The sequence below is a fragment of the Leptosomus discolor genome, chromosome Z, assembly GCF_034619465.1.
Source record: "Leptosomus discolor isolate bLepDis1 chromosome Z, bLepDis1.hap2, whole genome shotgun sequence".
NCBI lineage: Eukaryota > Metazoa > Chordata > Aves > Leptosomiformes > Leptosomidae > Leptosomus > Leptosomus discolor.
Genome location: NC_141419.1, coordinates 74603004 through 74624960, shown reverse-complemented (window position 1 = coordinate 74624960; position 21957 = coordinate 74603004). Strand labels below are relative to the sequence as shown.

The following is a 21957-nucleotide window of genomic DNA, read 5'->3' as shown; positions in this document are numbered from 1 at the left end:
GGGTGTTTTGTCCCTCTCACCTTATTCCCAGGAGAGCCAAAATGCCTCAAAATTAGTATTTTTTTTTTTAATTACAAAAAAGTTCAGAGGTTGCTATTAAAACCCCCTTCTATATATATTAAGAAAAACAGAATGTCAGATTGCACCTTTTAGTTGATAATCTGTGTTAAAAATGTGAAGCTGGGTTGTTAATTTTTAGTAAAGCAAACCTATACAGTTCAAATCTCAAGTCTTTTATATTGTCACCTTATTATTTATAATTTTGAATGCTTAACACCTCACTAATATTTTAGTGTGCTAATATAGCAAAATTCAGTAAGGAACAGTATATATAAAAAAAAAAAAAAGAAATAGTAATGTGAAGCCAGCTGTCAAAAACATCTTTGTTTTGGAAAGTTGGTTCACAGGTAGTTTCAATGAGAACTTGAACTCAGAACAAAGCACTGAAGACACAGTAAAGAGTTCAACCCAGTGCAGCGTAGTTCTTTTCAAGTATTATATTGTTTTAATGGCATCTTGGAGCGGGAGCTTTAGCCCATTGAAATGTCGCTTAAAGGACAGGTTCTTCTGTCACTAGCTGGAGCTGTGTGGATGAAATGATCACAATAGAGTGTTGTAATGCATTTTAAAAGTGTGAGAAATCAGTTTGTCTAGACTAAGAGTGCGCCTACAGGGAATAGGAATTTTAGAGCTTCTGTGCTCTTTAGGTGTCAAGTATGTGATAGATGCCAAGCCTTTTTATTCCATATCTTTGGCAACAGCTCAGCTATGCTACAGTACCTTACATGTCTACAGCAAGCAAAACCAGTGATTTTATGTCAGGACAACTTGGGCTCCAGAAACCAGAAACTCATTGTCCTAACAACTGTCTGTTCAATTGCCAGCTTTAAAATGGGGAAGATATCAATAAACAATTGCTAGTTTCCCAGAAGGCATGGAAACTTTAGCTATAATGAATCAAAGTATGAAGAACTAGCAACACCGTGTAAATATTTCAGTTTCGAAAAGTAGGCAAGTTTTAATTTTCACCTAGAAAATATTTTTATGAGATGAATCCTCTATTATTAGTGAAATAACTTTGATTTGGAGCCAACTGAATGCCAGAAAAAACATGGCTTGAAGGGTTTTATTATTTGTCTGGAATTTTGATTTTATTTTCATCCAGATGAAGGAGTCTAGGTGTTTCGTTACTACAGTTCCCTCTAAATATAGCATTTGCTGGGTTTTAATACTCTTTTTAGATTGTGTTCTGTATGCACTAATGTGTAGTATTTTTGTGATTCTCTGGTGTGGAGGCTTCAAAAATGAAAATTGTATATGTGCCTAATGTTATTTGACTTAGTATCTGATGTTAATAATTCCAGATAATTCTGGAACGCTTCAAAAGCCTTTAAATCTGAAGCATAAAATTCATAATGGACAACAAGTTGCTGAGAATGATTATAGTAAAGGAAAAAAGGTTCATAATTTTGAGTTATTTTGAAGCTTGCATCTTCAGAGGTATTTAATGATAAGGAACCCAGAATTCTTGCATGTAGCAGATTATTTCAGAGGGGAAAACATTTTTTGTGAATATTCTTACATTTTCTCAGTAGGCATGTTTGTTAAATACAGAAACAAAGCCTAATATATTAGTCTACTCCTATAAACAGACAAGCTGAAACATTGAAGCCCCACCAAACTGCAGGTAAAAAACCCTTTTTGTTAAACAAAGCACTTTGCCAATTCAAATAAGAAAACTCTAAGCTATTTCCTTCTAAAACTGTGGTTTAAGCTTCAGCAGTCAGAAATGCCAGTCTGTCAGGAGGTGTTTTAACATACGTGTTGCAACATTCCAGTGACTGGTAGTGTTTCAGTATCACTGCTAGACTCATATTAAAAATAAACATTAATTGGTCCTAATGAAAGCATTTATAATGGAATTGTTAAGATATTTTGACAGTTTCTTTTGGTAGTCTGTGCAGAAGTGTTAGAAGTTGGAAAATTAGGGGGTATGCTTGTTTGTTTCCCCTGCTGTTCTAATTACAAATACAAGTCAAATGCTTTAAACTTGCTCCCTTGTGTAGTTTTGAGGGACTGATCTCCCAAAAATTATTTTCAGAAGTAAAACAAAGAATGAGACTTGCCTCATTTCAAAGAATGATCTGGTGACAGCACCAAGAGCTTTTTAAGTTTGCCACAAAACGAAATCCCATAAAGTTTGTAGCTACAGACATGTAAAGCCACAGTGTTTTTTTAAAACTTGTTTGCCTTTCCATTCAAGTTGTGGCCATACTGGTGAGATCGGTTCAATATGCCCAGAGTTCTGCAGCACTTCTTTGGACTTGTACCAGTTTACTAGCTGTTCCTCGAGAGAGGAGGAGAGGGGAGGGCAGGCAGGGGGACCAAAGAGCTCCCACTGGCCTTTTAAGTATGTAAGGAACAGGAGTAGTTTAGCATCCTTAGAGATGGATTTGATATTTGATTTCACTCTTTACTAGGGTGAACTGACAAGTTAATTTTATGTAATTACTGTTTAGTTTTTAGTGAGAAGGTTCACTTTGATTATATCAGATGCTGCTGAGGTTAATTTTTGATAGCAATTCTTGTGAGGTTTTTCCCTATCTTATTCTTTGTTAAAGTCAGTTAATATTTTTAGGATGTTTTTGTGATCCTTCAGTTTTTATCTTTGTTAGGTTTATATTTTGAGGGCGCTCAAGCCAAGCCTTAGTAGAGGAGGATGTCCTGCTACTGACTATATACCATGTTACAAGCCTGTTTCTTTTTTTTTTTTCCCTTGAAGATTGGAATCTCCTGAATTATTTTGTCCTTCACAAAAATACTGAAGAATGTTACCAGTATCAAATGTTCCTCTCTTGATCTTGAACATCAACAGAATAATTGACTCTCAAAAGCTGATATTCATAGCTCGAAACACCACAAGGCAGTCAATTTTATGTAATAACTAATGGTTAAAGAAATGAGAGCTGAATTCAAGGACCTGCTTTGCAGGCTCAAACAATCAATAGGTTATTGTGTGAAAAATAACCTCCTGCCTCTTCCTTCATGCTAACGAAGGCTTCTTGAGTCAGTGTGGAGGTTGTTGCCTCTTAATTGTATACAGACTTAAGCCCAAGTGAAAGCACACACACAGCAACACATAGTTGGTTGGCTAGGGTTTTGGTCAGTAGTCCTGTTCATGTGAAGTTTAGGCTTCTAATGGTAATGTAAAGTTTGGGACTTGTCAATGTTTCAGTCTGCGCTCTAATATTTTCTTTAAGGGAGAAAGAAGAGTTCATACATTTCTGCGTTTGCTTTAGCTGGTACAAGTTAGAGCAGTACTGATTTTGCAGGTATGGTCAGAGGATGGGAGGGAAAGTCCTGTCCCTCCTCTGGCACTAGCAGTTGTGTAGCTGGGAGATGAGCAGGTTCGGGTAACTGATCCATGCAAAATCTAATTCAGGCAGGGGAAGCAGGATGGTAGCAGCCCCAACATGTATCAGCTTCACTTCTATACAACTGGACTCATAACATACTTTTCTGGAATTTTTTTCTTTTTTTTTTTGGAACTTAAAAAATAAAAATAAAGCATGAAATTATATAAAAAGCATAAGCAGTATTATTTACAAGCCTTTTATGTGAACCCTTTTTTTAACAAATTCCATTGTGTTTTTCATAGGATATCACTGCTTTAACGGGTGTTCCGGATGAGCACATCAAAACTAGAAAAGTTCACATATTTGTTCCAGCACGTAATGCCATGCAGGCAGGAGTTAACAATACAAAGAAATGGAAGATGGAATTTGATAACAGGGAGCGCTGGGAGAACCCTTTAATGGGCTGGGCATCTACGTGAGTAGTTACTGAATTTGGAAATACTTTTCTTCTATATTTGACTCTTAATAGTCATATAAATTTTAAGTTTGGAATGTGCTTTCTACCTGTAAATCTACTTGTGTTTTAACAGTACTTAGAGTAAGGGGTTGGGTTTGTTAGTTGTATGATTAATGATCTGTTGTGTTTAAAAGTAAATTTTAATTCACAACATCGTCTGGAAGAGTTTGAAAAAAGCGTTATCAAGCAGAAATTTCAACAATTACATTCGTGGTGATGTTACTGTATGGCAGCATAAGGGAAAGATGGTTATTAGTTACCTGAAGCAATAAATCCTTCTCAGCTCTCAGTTACATCTTCTAAATTGGGCTAAACATAAAATAACATACTTGGCCTCTGGATTTATTTTTTTTTTACAAAGTTTTAGAAATATCCTGAAGATCTGAAATGAGGAGCCACAACTAACTTGAAAACAAAACCAAATCTATTTAAAATATTTCTCTGTTTGTTTTCATATTGCTAATATTAGTAGTAAAAACTCTTAAATACATCAGAAAAGCACTAATCTTAGCTAAATATGCTATAAGTTGGAGACATAAGTGTAACTTGGCTGCAGCTAATTTTTAATTATTTTTTCCCTATATGAATACACTACCTACATTTTACAGTGTGATTAGAATTCCTGTGAACTGTGAGAACTATGCCTGCAATTCTCCCGACAATATTGTAATTTTGATTTGAAGCTGTCTTCTTTGAGGCATATTCAGAAAAGTTAATTTTTGTACATAAATAAACAAAAATCAACCACTAGAGATTATTTTTCAAACTTCAAAAAGGAGACTGTGTTACTGAAAATATCTGGCTGCAGTCATACTAGCGCTTAGATCAAAATTCTGTGAAAAAAACCTTAAAAACTTAAATATGAAATCATGTGAGGACACTTTTTTTTTAGATTTATTGACATTCTAAACCCGGTCACAGAATGACTTTTTTGTCATTTTTATTTATTTATAAAATAAATGTATCTAGAAGTATTAGTTCAAAATAATTCTGAAATCAAGTATTGCTGTTGTGTTGGTTTCCCATAACAAATTGAGGAGGCTCACAACCTATAATGTCTTGCACGTATTGGTATTGCTAAGGGTTAGGAAGCCAAACTCAACTATTGTTAGACAAGAAAAAATACTGAATATGAATTAAAGTATTATTTGTATTAAAATAGTCTGGTTTAAAACTTTAAGCCTGTATATAACAATTAAGCACGTCCTGGGATTTTTCACCATTTTGTCTTAAGCATATTTAAATTGCTGTTTCAGGGGATAAGATTTCAATTATTAAATACATGTATGCCTTGGATGATTTGACTACTGCCAGGTAGCTACTGCGTTTAGCAAGTAACGATCAGGTTGTTTCACAGGGCATAAATTAATGAAGCAATAGAACGTTGACCAGCAATACACCTTTCCTTCCTGTCTTGTGTGCCCTCCAAGTGTCTAGCCACGAAAGGCTGGTCTATTTATACCACTGCACACATTATAACACTGTAGCAGGTGCCGGTAACACCTGCTTTAGTTTAGGTTGAATTTAACTTCTCTTCTAATACCTCTTTGCTTTTCAGCTCCCCAGACAAATTATTTTCTGGGTGGGATTTTGCATGATCTCACCCAAAACAATGGCTTTTAAACTTTGTAACAGTTATAACAATTTGTGCTAAATAAACCACCTAGAATAATGATCCATGGTATTAAGGGCTTACCTGTATGTTAAATTGTCCTAGAGTGAGCTTAATATGGGAATTTAAAAAGGAATGGCTGTTTCAAATGAATCCATGTCTGCTTGCATTTTTATTTTGGGGTGGGGAAAGGAAGATTTCCTTTGTAAGCAAGCTCCAGGTAGGCGGGTGCTGTGTTGAGAATTGACACTGCTAGCTTAAGGGTTTTGTAAACTAGTTCGTATCTGTTCATTTTTTAAGGAATTCTTACAAAAACTGTTAGTGGATGTTCTGGTAATTTCACGTTACTGTTCAACACCCAGAATTACCCAAGAAGAGTTTCTTTTCTTCAGATTTAATTTTTGCAAAGAACAGTTCTTAGAACTTTTCCTGTTTACTTTTGAATAATGTAACGGTACTAGTGGATTAGAGCCCTTTTCCTCTGAACTCGATATACTTATTTACCTATAGGTCTTCGGTATATTTCTGTCATTTTACAGTCTTGTTTGCTTTTTTTGTTGCGTTTTTTTTCCTCTGAAAATTACCCAGTAGTAGATCTAAAGAATATGGATCCATGGCAGTTTTTTTAATTGGGAGGTTTCATTGCAGGAATGCCTATGGATAGTTCTTGAGTACATCTTTTAATACAAAGCTTTAAACAAAGAAACGTGGGAAATGCATGGTTTCTATTGTACGAGACCTCATAAGAAAACAGAATGTGGAATCCCAGTTTGTATGACAGATAAGACAGTTTAGGGCAGGCATGGGGCTAGCCATCCTGGACTCCAGTTTGCTTACAGTTTATCATGAATGTAAACACGTGGATGGCTCATTTATGGAAAGAAATCAAAAAGCTGTATTTAGATTGGATGAGGGATGATCCCACATGAAAACAGAACAAACCATTTCTGCACAATTCTCATTTCCAAACTGCCTCTCTCCTGGAAGGTTTTCGCTAAACTTGCAGTACAGAACAGGCACTGATCCCTCACTACACTTCAGACTTAAACTTCTTTATTCCCACTTAGTAGTGTTGAGAAGATTTTTCCAACCCCAATCATGGAAGAGAAGAACGATAAGCAAAAGATGACACAATATTGCAATACATTTGGGTCACTTGATGGACTAATGGTCACATGGACTAATTCTTAATTCCTTCGTTCTTCTTACTGCCTTTATAAGAGAAATCTATAAATGTCTTCAAGAGTGCCCATCTCAGTGGCTTGTGAAAATGTAATTTCTGCCTTTATCCTGTTTGTTTTGGTTTGTTGTTTTTTTTTGGTTTGGTGTGGGTTTTTTTATTGGGGAATATATTGGATTTATAGTGAACTCCATTTTTCCATGTGTACATCAAATAAAATTACATTGTTGTCTTTGCTGGAAGCTAGATTCCCCCTCTTCCCCTCCCCCTTCACCAGTCACAGGCTTTGTCCTTTATTGTAGAGAGTTCAATGTATCTTTGTTTGCTTTTTGTCTTCATTTACCCTTCTAGCTTCAAAGAGAGAACAACTGAGAGGCAGCTCCTTCAACAGGTTGTTGGAATTTGTCTTGTCTTCCTGGTTGTCTCCCAGGCTCATGTGCAGGGTTGTCTAAGGGAAGCGTTACCTAATCATTGTGCTGCTACAACTGGTATCTTAGTTCTCTAAAAGTTTTGTAGATTAACTTTTAGAACAGTGGTTAGGTTTTTTCATACTTTGTCATTGTTCTTAAATTGAGCTTTTACAGCAACAAGTAAGGCAGTTTGTTTTTTTTTAACTGAGATTTTAATTTGTTTCAAAAAACTTTTTGCTGTTTGACTCCTTTCAGAAATGCAGTTGAGGAACAGCTGATCATCTAAAACTGACCACTGTGTATTTAGTTAGCTAAAGTTTGCATTTCTGAGTTTTGTTTTCAGTGGTGGCCTGCGATCTGCTTGCTGTAGTGGAGTAATTTGTGGAGGTCATGTGACCTCAGTCAAAGCTGAACTGCTGAGATTTTTTTACATACTTTTCAGTCTCTGATTAATTCCTGCTCTGCTCAGATATTCTGCTCTTTTCTGTGTAAGATTATTCTTCCCTAACTGATCTACAGAATACTCGTGGGCCTCTTGAAAAGTTCAAAATTACCTTAAGCCTCCTGATCTCCCAAAAAAGAGAGGGACTACACAGCTTTAAAAAGATTGTTGCAGAGTGTTTACTGTAACCTCAGCAGGTGGTTAGACGTGTTTGTCTAAGAAAAAACTTAAAATACTAATTTCTGTAAGGAGTTGGGAGGGAAGTTTAACAGACTGAAAGAGTGAAACTATACTCTGCAGAGAGTATTAATTCCTGTAAATAATTAAAAGTAAAGGATTTTGAGTGACTAGTGAGGCGGTGTACTACAGAAAGTTTTGTAATACAGCATTTGACTAGCATTTGAAATCCAGATGTAATTATTTTGTATTTCAAATGTGCTTAAAATTTGTCATCTGGTTTCTTATAGAGCTGATCCTTTATCCAACATGGTTCTTACTTTCTCTACTAAAGAAGATGCCATTGCCTTTGCTGAAAAAAATGGTACGTATTGTATGTATTGGGTATGAGGGATTCAGCTTTCTATAGGCAGTCTTGATGTCTAAGTATTAACAACGGAAAAAAGTACAGGATAAAGTATCTTCCCTCTATTTCGCGAAATCAGTAGACCCTTAGTGCTTTACTTGAGGAAGAGGAAAATGGAGGGGAATATTTCTGAGGGTGCTGAAGGCATTGAATCTAGGCCTTTCACTTTCTGGAAGAGTGTTCTGGCCTCTTAGCATCACTATTACAATGCTTTTGCAAGTATCTGTATTTTGAATGAGAACTGAGCCTTTCTCAGGTCTTAGAGAAAAGTGATATTAATACTTAAGAGTATCCGAGGCTGGGGCTCCCAGCTATGTAGCAGCGGGATTTTTGCCTGAAGGCTTGACATAAACATCTGAATTCTAGTTAAGGAAAGACTGTCAGAACCTTTGTGAATGTTTGATAATGAGAAAAAACTAAAATTGACTACCAGGTAAACATTGTTGGACTTGGTTTTGGCCATGTTGCAAAACAGATTTGTTGTAGAATCATAGAATATCTCTAGTTGGAAGGTACCCATAAGGATCATTAAGTCGAACTCCCTGCTCCTCGCAGGACTACCTAAAAATAAACCGTATGACTAAAAGCATCGTCCAGACACTCCTTGAACTCTGACAGGCTTGATGCTGTGACCACTTCCCTGGGGAGCCTGTTCAGTGACCGACCACCCTCTCGGTAAAGAACCTTTTCCTAACGTCCAGTCTGAACCTCCTGTGATGCAGCTTCGTTCCATTTCATTGTGTCCTGCCACTGGGCACCAGAGAGAGGACATTAGCACCTCCCCCTCTGCCACCCCCCCTTGAGGCAGTTGTAGACTGAGGAAGTTACAACTAACTCTTCCCAAGTATAATACTAAAGTCTAAACGCTTACACTTGGTGGTGTTTTGTAGTTGAGAAAAAGACAGTAGAAAAGTCAGTATTGTTACTTAATATTTTTAATCCTGATGATGTATCAGAAGGACTGTATCTGTAAACTAACTTCATTATTTAGGCTTTTATTGTCTCACAGAATTATGGTACCACAAGCAGTATCCATAATCCCAGCCTTTTGAATATTTGGCAGTCCTTTTATGTGCTGGTATGATTTTTATGCTGTGTTTTGTGGGTTTTTTTAAATCAGTTTCATTTTCCTTAAAGAGCTAGCCTTAATGCTTAGTGCTCATGGATATGAAGAAGATTAATTGGTACTGAGTTAGAGCTAGGAATGACACACATGGAGTAAGCTTCTTCAGAAGTGTTCCCTGTGGTCTACAGCTTTCAACTTTATTTAGTCTGGGCTAAATAGATAGCAAAGTTTCTTGGTCAGGCGAAATTATGCAGTTGTTAGACGGCTTATGTTGTACACTGAAAAAACAGGATAAGTCCATTAATGTATACAGTTAACAAGCTAAACAATTTAATGTGCAATTTCTTTGCACTTTTAATGGCAAAGGCTAGTATTTATTTCCTCTGTTTCTCTTTGAATGGATATTTATTTAAACTTAGTAGTCTTAATTTTATTGAAAAATAAATTGTATTCATTAAGAAATTAATAGGATCAGCATATTTGCATTGGGTATACTAATTACTGTGCAATGTTGATAGTATTTTGTAGCATTTTGTTAACAACTATGAAATTTGGGAGAATCTGCTGTTGCTTTACTTATGCTTCTCTTCATGTATTTCTATTTCTTGAGAAATTCAGCCTATAAGAAAAAAAATGAATCCTGGCCTATATATCGCAATATTAATGAGCTACTTATGTCATCTCTTTGGACATGTTATATTTTGTTCTTTCAAAATGCAGATTCAAGTAAAATACTTGATTTGTTCAGTGTGGAAAGTTTATGCCTTCACTGAATTAGTAATGAATCTCCATTGTGCAGGAAAACAACAAAGAAATTCTACCAACTAAACTAAGGTTATGACTTAGTATTAATATTCTTAGTTCAATATTCACTTAGCTTGCACCCTTAATTTTACCATAATTGAGATGTACCAACCTCTTCTGTGGATACTGGCTTCCTTAAATTATTTTTCCATTTGCGTTTAGATTTAGGGTTAGTTTTATGCATATGATGTATGCATAATATTTTCTGTAGTAATAGCTTCAGTATCGGACGTAGCTGGAAATGCAAATTTCACAATATTTAGTTCTGCTTTTAGAAAGAAATAAGAAACTTAGGCACACATTTACGATGGAACTTAGCTTCTAAACTGAGGTGTTACTGAAACATGCCTAAATCTAGGAACACAAATATTTACCTCTCTGTCCTTCCCATACGAACACCCAAGTTTTCCATTACAAAATTCCTTAAGAACCTCAAGTTTAATTTCTGCAAATCCTAGATATTGCAAGTATTTTGATATGGTTGGGAAACCTAACAGTTCTTTCTCACTTGAGAACTTCAGGAACCTGAGGCAAACTGTCTTTCTGCCTGCCCCATCTGATGTGTTTTCTAATGTAGCACTGAATACAGTAACGGGAGAGCTCTCTGTCTAAAATGTGACAGCTGAGGATGTTCTGAAGTCAAGGCAAGGAGAAAACACTTGTAACTGGATGAAATTAAAAGTTTAGTCTGTGGACCTAAATTCTTTTTTTGTCCTGTCCGACATCACCAAGGCAGTTGTTTAAAAACAAAACAGCTTTAATAACAAGGATGGAGAGTTTTTCTACTCCACAATAACCTTTGGTCAGGTGATGAGGATGTTCTTCCAGAGATGATGAAATCTGCTTTCTATCCACTTGGCTTGTATTGCAGGGTTCTAGGCAAGAATAATCTCCCCCACTATTGTGGTATTTTTACAAAGTGATCTGTGCTTTCTGTCATCAAAAAGTGAAGGTGACCAACTCAAGGATATGTGTGAAACCTTATCACATATGGTGGCCTCTTGCAGTCCAAAGTTAGATGCAACTGACTTTGTGGACTTTGGATAGCTACGGCAGCCCAAGTCATTGTGCTGGCAGTTGCAAATCTCTTTTGGAGGCACTTGGCTGCTCTCTATCTAGTGTGTAGAAATATGAAGCAATAACTTGAGGCTGTAGATTCCATTCCAGCAGCAAAGTGCCTCGAAGTTAGGTGTTACAATGCTGAATGTTGCAATACCAAAGTCTGTCTCTGGATCGAGTTCTGGCTGTTTACTAAAGCTTATATTTTTAATCAGAACAGGAGGCAAAAGCCAATGCTCTCACAGATGGAAAGAATATGTTTTTAAAACCTCTATTCCAGTATTTCTTAGGGAGAATAGGTAACTTGCAATTAACATTGGTTCAGCCTCATGAGCATGAAGAAAATGTTTGTGTGACATTTGTGAGTAGACAGAATTTAGGCAGAGTGACGTAACAACTTATATATCTTACAAAATGTGTTTTGTTGTGTAGATGTATCTTGAGCATTTTCTGTGAACATCTTACATGTAAAAATTAAGATACACGTTCAACCTTTTAGTACTTGGCAAGTTTGTGTTTTAAAACTTAAGGAAAAAAAGTATCATCTTACTAGTATCTGTTAAAACTGCATACTTAACCACTTCTAGCTTCAACGAGTATCTCAACTTTGAGTGAAATGTTGCAGCTAAAGAGACCAAACTTTGGAGTACTGAGTGCTGCCCTGGCAACTTTCCAGGCACCTGGAGGCTGCAACCAATTTGCATTTTGATTTACATAAACACTAATGTCTCCACCTCCTCTTTTCTGACATTTTTTAGCATTTCTCTTGCTTAACTATCACATAATTTACTTGTCTTCTATCACTTCATTCCTTTTTCTTTTACTCCAGATTTTTTATGTCCTTATAAAAGTGTTAAGTACTAAACTCCTTTCTAATGCTGAAGTTTTTTCTTTGCTCTTCCTTTCTTTGGTCCTCCCGCCCTTCTTTTTTCTCTAGCTTTCCAAGGTCTCCATTCTCTCCCAACCTTTGGGATTGTTCTTCTGTATGCTATTTTTTTCCACATTGCTTTATCTTTATTTTCGTTTCCTGTTGCAGTATACACGGAGCCTTAGTGCTTCTGTGATGCTATGGAGTCTTGCAGCCGTGCAGGGACAGTCAGAGTTCCCTGTTGAGCTTTTCGCTGATGACTGTCAAGTTTTTTGCAGGAGTAAAGAAAATGGAGGTACATAGTATGGTGAAGTCTTACCAGCTGAGAGAATTCTGGGCATATGTCACATCTATGGCGTTTCATTATTCTCTGCTGCCAGCTACAAAGGAATAAACTAGTGGATGCCTCTGTGGAGAAAAAGATATTAAAGTTAAAATGTTTAAATTGCATTTGCTCATTATTGTGTGTTCAGAATATTTAGAATTCTCTTTGTCTCTTGTCTCTCCCCACCATTTTCCCTGTAACATCCAGGCTGGAGTTATGATGTTGAAGAGAAGAAGATTCCAAAACCTAAATCCAAGTCTTACGGTGCAAACTTTTCTTGGAACAAAAGAACAAGGGTGTCTACAAAATAGGTTGGCATTGGCTGTCTGACTGTGAATGAAGTCAGCTGTGCTATATTTATAGTCCATGTATAATACATCTCTTAATCTCCTAATAAATTTGACCTTTAAACTACAGATGCATCTTGTGATGTCTATTTAAAATGTTTTTGATGTCTCCAATTGAACCTGTTACAAACTTCCCTATAAATAGAGGAGATTTGGAGTGTTCATACTTCTAAAAAATTGCTGCACTAGGAATCTATCAAAAGGAATGTTTGAAATCAGCTGCAACTTTAAAGATTATGGTTTATCTTTGGTGGTAATTTTATATTCACTATCTTGTTCAAACTTATCAGCCTTGCCTATACAAATTCTTTCAATAGAAACTGGGGTTTTTTCTTTCTATACAAAAGAAGTTTGTCAATTGAAGAGCGAAGTATGATATATAAAACTTAACATTTGAGTATAACTTAGACTATTCTGTATAAATGTATGTTATATAACCTCCTTTCTGCCCAAATTAATATTATTATTCCAGAAGCATTCATGACTGGACTAGAAAGCACAGGGTTTTGTGTTGGGCATGGGGGAGGTTTAGTCCGAAAGATTGAAATTGCAATGATGTTGAACACTGTGATGTTCTTCAAGAGTGAAACTAAGCCAGTTAAATATTCACAAATTAAGTCAGAATAGTGCTGGGTGCCTCATACAGTATCAAAATATACTAATTATACTATTATAGTTCTGGGATTTTATTGCTAATTACGTGTTTATCTGCATTAAGGTTTCCTGTTGCCTGACAAGCTAACGTGGTGATAGCATCTCAGCCTTAACATTGAATACAAAGCCTAAACTCAGTTTTTCTTGTGTGATATTAAACCATTAATTTTTAATAATGTGCAATATTCTTTTCTGAATCCTTCATTACATTATCTATGACTTTTGATTTATTCAATTTTACTTAACAAATTGAGATATCAACACATAATCAGTGGAATCTATTACAAATTGTAGGAGGGTACACCTTTTTCATATACAACTGTGAGTTTTATCCCAATTATCACAAAAGAAGCAGTTGAGACTGCTTTCTCCACATGGATCTAAAGAATGCTGTAAGTGCTATGCACTGAATTCGAGCTAAAAGAAGGCATAAAACTACCTTGGGTTGCCCATATTTGATTATATTCTTGTTTCAGTTTTAACCAGCTGCCCCGTATGCTGGCTAACATTTCTTTAAAGCGTTTTTTTTTGACACAGCTTCAATGTAGTCAGCCAGTTGGCTGATGTCACTATTTTCCTATCACAGACAAGAACTATTATTCCAATTCATGTTTCTATTGCATTTTGAATGCTGCATTGTGCAGTGGAGCCTGAAGTCCTCCAGAAATACCAAAGCGCACCAAACTGGAATCTTGAACAGTCCAGAATCTACTACATCTCTTTGTATTCTGTCTAAGCTTCGTATGCTGATCTTACTAAGGAGACAGTAATAAGAAAAGCCAGTTGTTTGGGGGTTTTTTTGTCTTCTATATTTTATAAGAGGAACAAGATCTTAATTTAATGGTCTTCAAGCTTTGTGAGACTGGCAACATTAAAATTGAAAAGTGCTTGGATATCTAATGCAGCAGATGCACAGCTTGGTTTTTGAAATGGTGTAGTCAAGGGAAATGACTGATATATGTTAGATACCTAGCATTAACTTTGGACATCTAATGTGTGAAATTGCTGTATGTTAACCTATACTTCTCGTAACTAGAATCAGTTTTACATAGAGCACAGTTTCTTTTTTTGTTTCTCCTGCTATGATAATGGCAATATTCAAAGGAGAATTTGTTTAGTCCCCTTCTCTTCCCAAAGCAGAAAGCCTTTTCTTTGTTTTGGTTTGTTGTTTGTTTTTTTTTAAAATGCATGTGTTCATTATGATTCTGTACTGTGCACTCCACCTTCAAGTCTTCCAAGTTCTGTTTGAACACAGACCTTCTTTTCCTCTGATGACTTTCCTAGAACTTGGAAATTTTTTTTCTCCTGTTGGATGGCTTCTTAAGAATGAGCTTGCTGGCAGTCATTTAAAACCAGGAATGTTTTGGTGTAATTTTAACTTTATTAGTAAACTTCCCCCTTTTTTTTTTAATTTTACCCTGTATTTGCATTTCCCCCTTCCAGCCACTTTTTCGCCCAAGTTCTTTGCAAGTAGTTCGGTTCTGTTGAATGTATGCCTGTTTACATAATTCAGTGATGAGCCACAGAAAAACAAATCCCAGAACAACACTGTTTAGCTATCTTCTGAATGCTCTGAATGATCATAATCTTTGTCTTTTATGGCATTTCATTTACCTAAGCCAAATTGAAATGCTGGAAGTATAAATGCTTCCTGTTATGTTGCTAGCTACAGATAACAGCATTTACTTTGCAGTATAGGACTCCCTACAAAATATGGGTGCATACCTGCAAATAGTTTGGTAAATTTTGCATAGTTCTGTTGAAGTAAAATAACATTTGCAGGATACAAAGTTATTTTGAAGACTGGCAGCATTCATAATTCCAACAAACAAGTTTTTTATTATAACAAGGGCCCTGCATCTCTCAAAATCATCATGTTTTAATGGAACCTAAAGACTGTCAGGAGACTAAAAGCACAGTTTCAGATTTTTAGAAGTGTATTTCTTAATACTGTGTAGTTTGATGGATAATTTAAACCAAATCAGACTATGAAATGGAAAATTTAATTACCCTTATCTGCAAAGTTTTGTCATGTGGTAGAAAAGGAGAAGCTAATTGGGACTAATTTTACCTTTTGCCTGTAATTTCATGCCAAACTGGTGTAGTTTGGTTTTGCCAGGGATAAACTTATCTGACATTATGTTTGGTTACTGGGCATGCCAACATATTTTGATACTCCAAAAAGAAAAACAGTGAGAATGAGCGTGAAACAACCTAAAAAAATAATTTTAGACAGTTGTCTACTAAGTTACGGTATGTCTGGTAAGGCCGCTTGCTTTGATAAGCCCTTGTTCTTATTCCTACATTCTAAGAAGGATTTATTTTTAATTGATACTTGATTAATGCTGGAGTATATCACCAACATCACAAGATTGCGGAAATAAATGTGCCTAGAGCACCTTAATAGAATAAAAAAGGGCAAATTATGAAATGGTATTAAAATGTGGATTTCAGTTGGATTTAAAGTATTGATTCTTCACATCCACATTCATCATAAGGGAAGGTAGAAAAGTCCCTGTCTTGAACCCTTCCTGTACAGGAAATGTGAATGAGAACATTTTTGGACAAGTTGATTAGAATAGATACAAAGGTCACCCAGTAGTCTTGTGAGGGACCTGAAGGAATTCAGATTTAAAACTGTGTACCTGTTATCTGTGGCTTAAAGATTTTGCGTAAAACTCCCTCTACCTGAATAACAGGTGATAGGTTTTGGGGGTTTGGTTTGGTTTTTTTTTTTTTCCCCTGAAAGAAGTCTCTATAATTAGTGCTGTCAAAAGATATGATATCAAAATGATGCATGAATTTGGCTATTTTAGACTTCACTTTCATGTTCTTCAGAGGAGTTGACGAATATGGGGACAAGGGGATTCAAGTAGTCCATTTAGATTTACAGAGGGCTTTTAGAAAGGTCTCTTATCAAGTTAGAGAGAGAGGCAACCAGCATACTTGAAGACTCTTTAGCTTGAGTAGCAAATGCGTAGGGTGGAATTAGCTCTTCAGTCTATAGACAGAGCACTGAAAACAAGTATGGTAGTGGCCTCTAAAATGAGAAGTGGTACAGAGAACAGTGTGTAATTACTTTTTCATACAGAGGCAGACCAGCAAAGTCATGACGATGCAGCTTAAAAATAAATGAGTACGTTTTTACATATCAGATTTTAAAATTCATTGGCATCTTTTTGACTGCTAAAACTAACTTCATACTAGCTCAAATGCAACACAAGAAATTCATGCAATACAAGTTTGCATTAAACATAGAATAGTATCCTGTTTAGAAAAATCCCTGAGCTAAAGGCTGCTGACAGCTGGGAACGGGTATCCTTGGAGTAGCCCTGTTTTTATGTTCTTTCTTTGGCAGTCACTATTAGCCACTGTCAAAGCTGGGTTTGTTGAGGTGGATGTCCTGATCTGGCACAGAATTGTAGTTCTTAATACTATTTGCAGTATGGTGTTCAAACATTTCCTGCTATTGTGTTTGTCAGTGTTTTGTGATTGATTAAATACATTCTTTAGAGTGAAGAAATTACAACAATTTCCAGTTCAAAGGTGATGGAGTTTTACTACTGACCATCATGATCTTCAGTGATCATCAGATTTTTTAAAACAAGTTATCGTACTCATACTCCACCTACATGTGGATAAATTCCACAGGTTCAAAATTATTGTCTTAAGATTGCAGAAATATTTAAATGCAGTTTAAATGTGTTCGTATTATACATACAGTTTACCCTCCTAAAACATCACAGTAAAACAATAGCTTGACTTGATAAATAAGTACCATTATCCCCAAAAAGGTGTCACTAGGTCAGAAGAAGTAAAGAAATATGTTTATTCTGGTATTGTGCCTGTAAATACTGGAAGATGCTTTAATTTCTCTGTCATTAGGCAGAGAAGATGAGAAAATTCTTAGCATGTCTATCAAGTAAAGCAGTTGTCTTTTAGCATGCCTTCGTTGTCTGTTGTGTATGGAGAGTTGTAGTCAGTCTACTGAGATGATTTTTCTAATTGAATGCAAGCTTGTCATTGCTGCCTTCTGCCTTAACCAGCTAAGGGAAATAAAACATCAAACTGAGGACTACTGTAAATTTAAAACCAGAACAAGCAGTGCCTAATAAATTATCTGCTTATTACAGCACTTCTTCTGATCAGTTCTTGGATGTTTTACTGTTTTAGCTGACATATGAGCTGATGTTGTTGCCAAATAAATGTTTTGTCAAAATTACAAAGCTGCTCAGAAATGAAATTTATTTTTGCTTTCTTCCCCTTTTGTCCACTTGACCACTTTTATTGCTTCACTTGAGATGTCTGCATAGTGCTTGAGAAAATATTTTTGAGTGATACACATGGCTGGGGAAACGCAGTTACAGCGCCCATTACATTGCAGACTGTCGTATTCATTAATGTATTGCATGGGTCATTAAGTTTTACCTTTCTGATGGTGCATTTTTTCTCTGTCTCTGGCAAGACATTTCCGGTTTATTATTGGGGTACTGATAGCCAAGTTCCTTTACCAGTCAACATCCTAAAGTGTTGTGAGACACTGTAAAAGAAACTACTAAATATTTTACCACTTCAATTAAATATGGTGGGGTTTTTTTTTTAATTTCCACTTTCGTGATCCTTAGTTTGCAACTGCTCTTTACAGCTGTACATAAAACAACTTGGGAGCAAAATAGGTACATTTATCTCAACAGGAAGCACTGAGCCACAGCTCTGAGAATGTGCAGTAACTCGATTCCACAAGCTGCACTTGCGCAAATGTAGTAACTATTTAAGTAAAATGATTTAAACAAAATTAATTTAAATAACTAGGCTATAAAAAAAGCAAAACCTGCCACTGTGAATATAATCAAAATTCTAAAAATAACAGTAGGTTGGAAACAATTTTGCTGCAGCCCATCACTGTAACTTGGTGTAAAACTGCAAATGCGAACATCTTACGGTATCTGCTTTAAAGTGATGGGAGGTGATGGGAGAACTGCCCACCTGTTCACAATGTGGCTATACTCACTTAAACTAGATTCCTTTAATAGCTGGTGGATTTTGATTCATTTCGCTAGTGTAGAAGTATGAAGAGGTGAGATGCACTGAGCTTTAGAATCACCTTTTTGTCTGTTGCCATGGGTGTGATGTGAATGCTGAACGTTCATGTCTCAAGAGAGGCTAAACAAGTTATTGGGGGAAAAAATAATCCTTGAGTGTTATTAAACACACAGAAGCCACCTCCAGCATAGAAGTCTCTAAAGCACAAATGGGTGGACGCTGTGAGAATACTCAAAGGTATGCAACTCAGCAGGCATCCCGAGAGAGCTAGACAGCTGTCTACATTTGCTCTGCATCAGATACAACCTGAGGTAGATGGAGCCAGCTTAACTACCTTTATGTTCTTATAACCATTTACAATGACTATAAACAGAGACTAATTAAGCTACTGCCATCTCCACTAGAAACACCTGAAGTTCAATCATCAATACCATTCTTGTCCAAGATACTTAATTTCTGATTAGTAAAATATCATCTAACTGAAGGATGCTGAAACAGGTGAATTTATATCTGAATCTCCTTGCTTTGCACAGCTGAAGATTGAATTACATACATATTTTTATTTTGTTGTATTATTTCAAGTTCTTTAAGGGTTTTTTTTCTGCCTCCTTTAATAATGATGGCTGAAGCATCCACCTCTGCTATGAAGAATGGCTAAGAAATGCCTTCTTTTTTTTTTTTTTTTTTTCCTCTAGACCAGTAGTGTGGTTCAGTGTCAAAGTTCTGCCTGTGTCTCAAGATTCCATATGCTTTCTGAAGGAGGCATAGATGCTACCAGTGAGTGCAGCAGAGGGGTGGAGAGAGTTAGGTATACTCGCTTGTCTTGATGTGACCTCAAAAATGGCATCCTGACTTCCCATCAGTACCTGCTTTCACATTTCAGACTGATTGAGAAGCACAGGAGAAACAAATTGCAGAGCCATGTTTGAACTTAAGCCTTTATCTTCCTGAAGAGAGCCAGAAGACCATGGAAGACAATATAGGAATCCCATTTCAGAAAGTGCAGATGACTTACTACCTGAAATATTTTGAAAGAAAGAGTTCCTCCTCTGCCTGCTTTCTATCCACTGGAAGCCAGGCTAGGAGGAAAACCAGGTAACAAATACAATTAGCACTTCTGCTGATTTTTACATGTTGGAACAGGGTGGAAAGTAATCAGCACCTGGCTCCCCCACCCACCCAATCACAGAGTGCATCTTAGGAAATTGTCTCAATAGGAGGTTTCGCTTCTTGCCTCCTTTTCCCACACTACATGATGGCTTATCTTCAAAGCATTCCCATTTCACTATCTTCAGACAATTCTGTTTTGCAGGTGGAAGGCAGTTTTTTGTTTTTCCTCAACTTTGATCGTTACCATATGGTCTCTCATACGTGCTCAGGGTCTCTTTCCAGGATCGCGATTCATTTTTCTCTTCCTGGACACTTTTTCTGACCAGGTCTCTATACAAAAAAAAAGCCCCAACTTAAACACGAAGTGATGTGTTTCTTGGGAGTAGTTTGGATTCCAGACAGCAATAATTGTGTGGTGCCAGGGACACAGATCCGTGGCCTGGCCTGGGGATGAATGTTACCAGGTATGAGGTCTTATCTCAGAGGAATGTTAAACTAAGACGCAAATATCCACACTAGAAATGGTGTCACAGAAACAAATATCCAGTTCTTACTGGTGCCTGTTGGTCCTTTTATTCTTTTCCATAGGCATGGCCTTAAAGATTCACAGTCAGTGTTTGAGTGATGTGGTTATGTGTGCTCCATCCTGGTGCTGTGTTTCTGCAGTTTGGAATTTCTTTTTTGGCCAGTAGGCTCATCATCCCACATCTGTGCACTTAAATGACCTTCACTGTCTCCTGAGGGCATGAAATGGCAGTGTAGCCAACTGTCTCATCTGTGATTAGAATTGCTAGTCGTGTCTAGGTGCTTAACTCTTACTATCTGTGGCATATCATTAATGTAGTACTAGGCTAGCTCAAAAAGGTTATATTTTTAGGCTTCCTTCTGATTTTTTTTAGCCTATGGAGTCCTGCTGTTTGGGTTGTATTTAAAAAAAAGTTCTTTGAAAAAGTTGTCGTAAAAGGTTCTTTGAATCTTGGCAGCTTAGAAATATTCTGTAAAAAAATTAAGTAATACTGGGATATTGAGTTAAGTTGTTGAAATAATTGTGATTTGTGGGAAAATTCTGGCTTAAGTAAACATTAGTTTTGAAATATTTTGCAGCCAGGCCTAACTTCAGATCAAAACCACTGAACTTGCATGAAAGTAGCCAATAGCAGGAAAGTACAATGGCACAGTCAAGGCACTGGCACCTGCTGCTGCTGCCACATCCCAGGGGAATTCCCTGTTTGGGTAAGGAATTCCTCTCCTTTTTGCTGACCCAACTAGTACCCAGTCTGCACACAGCAGGACTGCTCCAAAGAACTACTGAAGCAAGGATTCTACGTACTGTTAGGATACTCGTCTTGTATACAAATGACCCAGGCCCTGATGTCTGATGTGGAGCCAGAACTCCGGTCTGGGTAGCTGCTGTGACACTTACTCACTCTAGTTTATTATTTCTCTGTTGCTCCTTTCTGTTTTTCTTTGCAAGGAACTTCAAAAGCTTCAGGTTTTCTTTCCAGGCAAGGTCCTCAGGGATAATATTTCCCCACCCACTTCTAGTTAATTTAGAGTATCTTCTTTGCCAGATCACAGACAGAATATGCTTCCTCTCAAATCTCTGCCAAATTTTGTCTTAGAATGAAAAAGAAACAATTTCTAATGCCATCTTGCAGAATAGAATTTGCAAACTTTGGATTTCAGAGCATCAACAGGAATCAGTAAAACTCGTTTCAATTTTAGAGAAATCCCTGGGCAGTAATAAGCCTGAATCTGAGAATACTTGGTCATGTGCCGTTAGGCATGTCCATTTCTCTTGAAGCCAATAATTTCTGACCTGGCATACTGGTTCAGAGACTAAAATATTCTAGCATGTCTGGTGGAAGGATCCTGTTACAGTATATATAAGGCTGTTCTCACAACCTTCACCTGCAGTGATGCTGATAAAAAAATTTGCGATCTTTTGTTCATCCAAATAAGCTCTCCTGCTGTTTTGCCTGAAACCTGGGGAGTCTGATCAAGTATGAAAGTTTCTCTGTACTTAGCAGCAATCCATCCAGCCTGTTACAGTCTTCAAAAAATTGATGTGTATATACTCTGCAGTTACTGAGCTCGCCCTTTCTAGCATCATAGATGAAATGAATGGGGACTGGTTTTTGGCTCGTTAATTTTTCTTGAATTATCTTTTTGCCAATTTAGGACCTTTTATGAGCATTTTAATTCTGCTTCTTCAGAACCAATAGAAATCCACCTTACCTTAATCCCCAAGCAAAACTCCTTAAAATAGTTGTAGCTTTACATGTTATTCGCTTAATTACTATTTTAAAATCTTCCTACACTGTATATTTTAGAACACTTTTCGATGATGTGCATCTTACCAAAACATCCACAACCTGATTGAGGTGACTGGCTTTGTTGAAAGAGTAAAAGAACAAACGATTTTGCAAGCAATGCTGCGGATTTTCTCCCAAAAGGAATCCATATGGGTTGCTAACTGAAGTGCTTTACATTAACAGATAGCTAAACGAGAACCTTCTCCCCAGTCAGATAAAGAATTACTCCATAAAAGCTTCTACAACTTCTTTTGGAAAAGCTCCCA

General features: G+C 36.6%; 1 protein-coding gene across 1 annotated transcript in view; it reads left to right on the top strand.

Moving 5' to 3' along the window:
• Positions 1 to 12638, top strand: part of NDUFS4 (NADH:ubiquinone oxidoreductase subunit S4) — a 50112-nt gene extending 37474 nt beyond the window's left edge. The window contains exons 3-5 of the mRNA XM_086479782.1: positions 3659 to 3831; positions 7985 to 8058; positions 12430 to 12638. Of these exons, the coding sequence (XP_086335908.1) occupies positions 3659 to 3831; positions 7985 to 8058; positions 12430 to 12533 (351 nt within the window). The 3' untranslated portion in view covers positions 12534 to 12638. The remainder of the gene's footprint in view (positions 1 to 3658; positions 3832 to 7984; positions 8059 to 12429) is intronic.
• The last annotated feature ends 9319 nt before the right edge of the window (positions 12639 to 21957 follow it).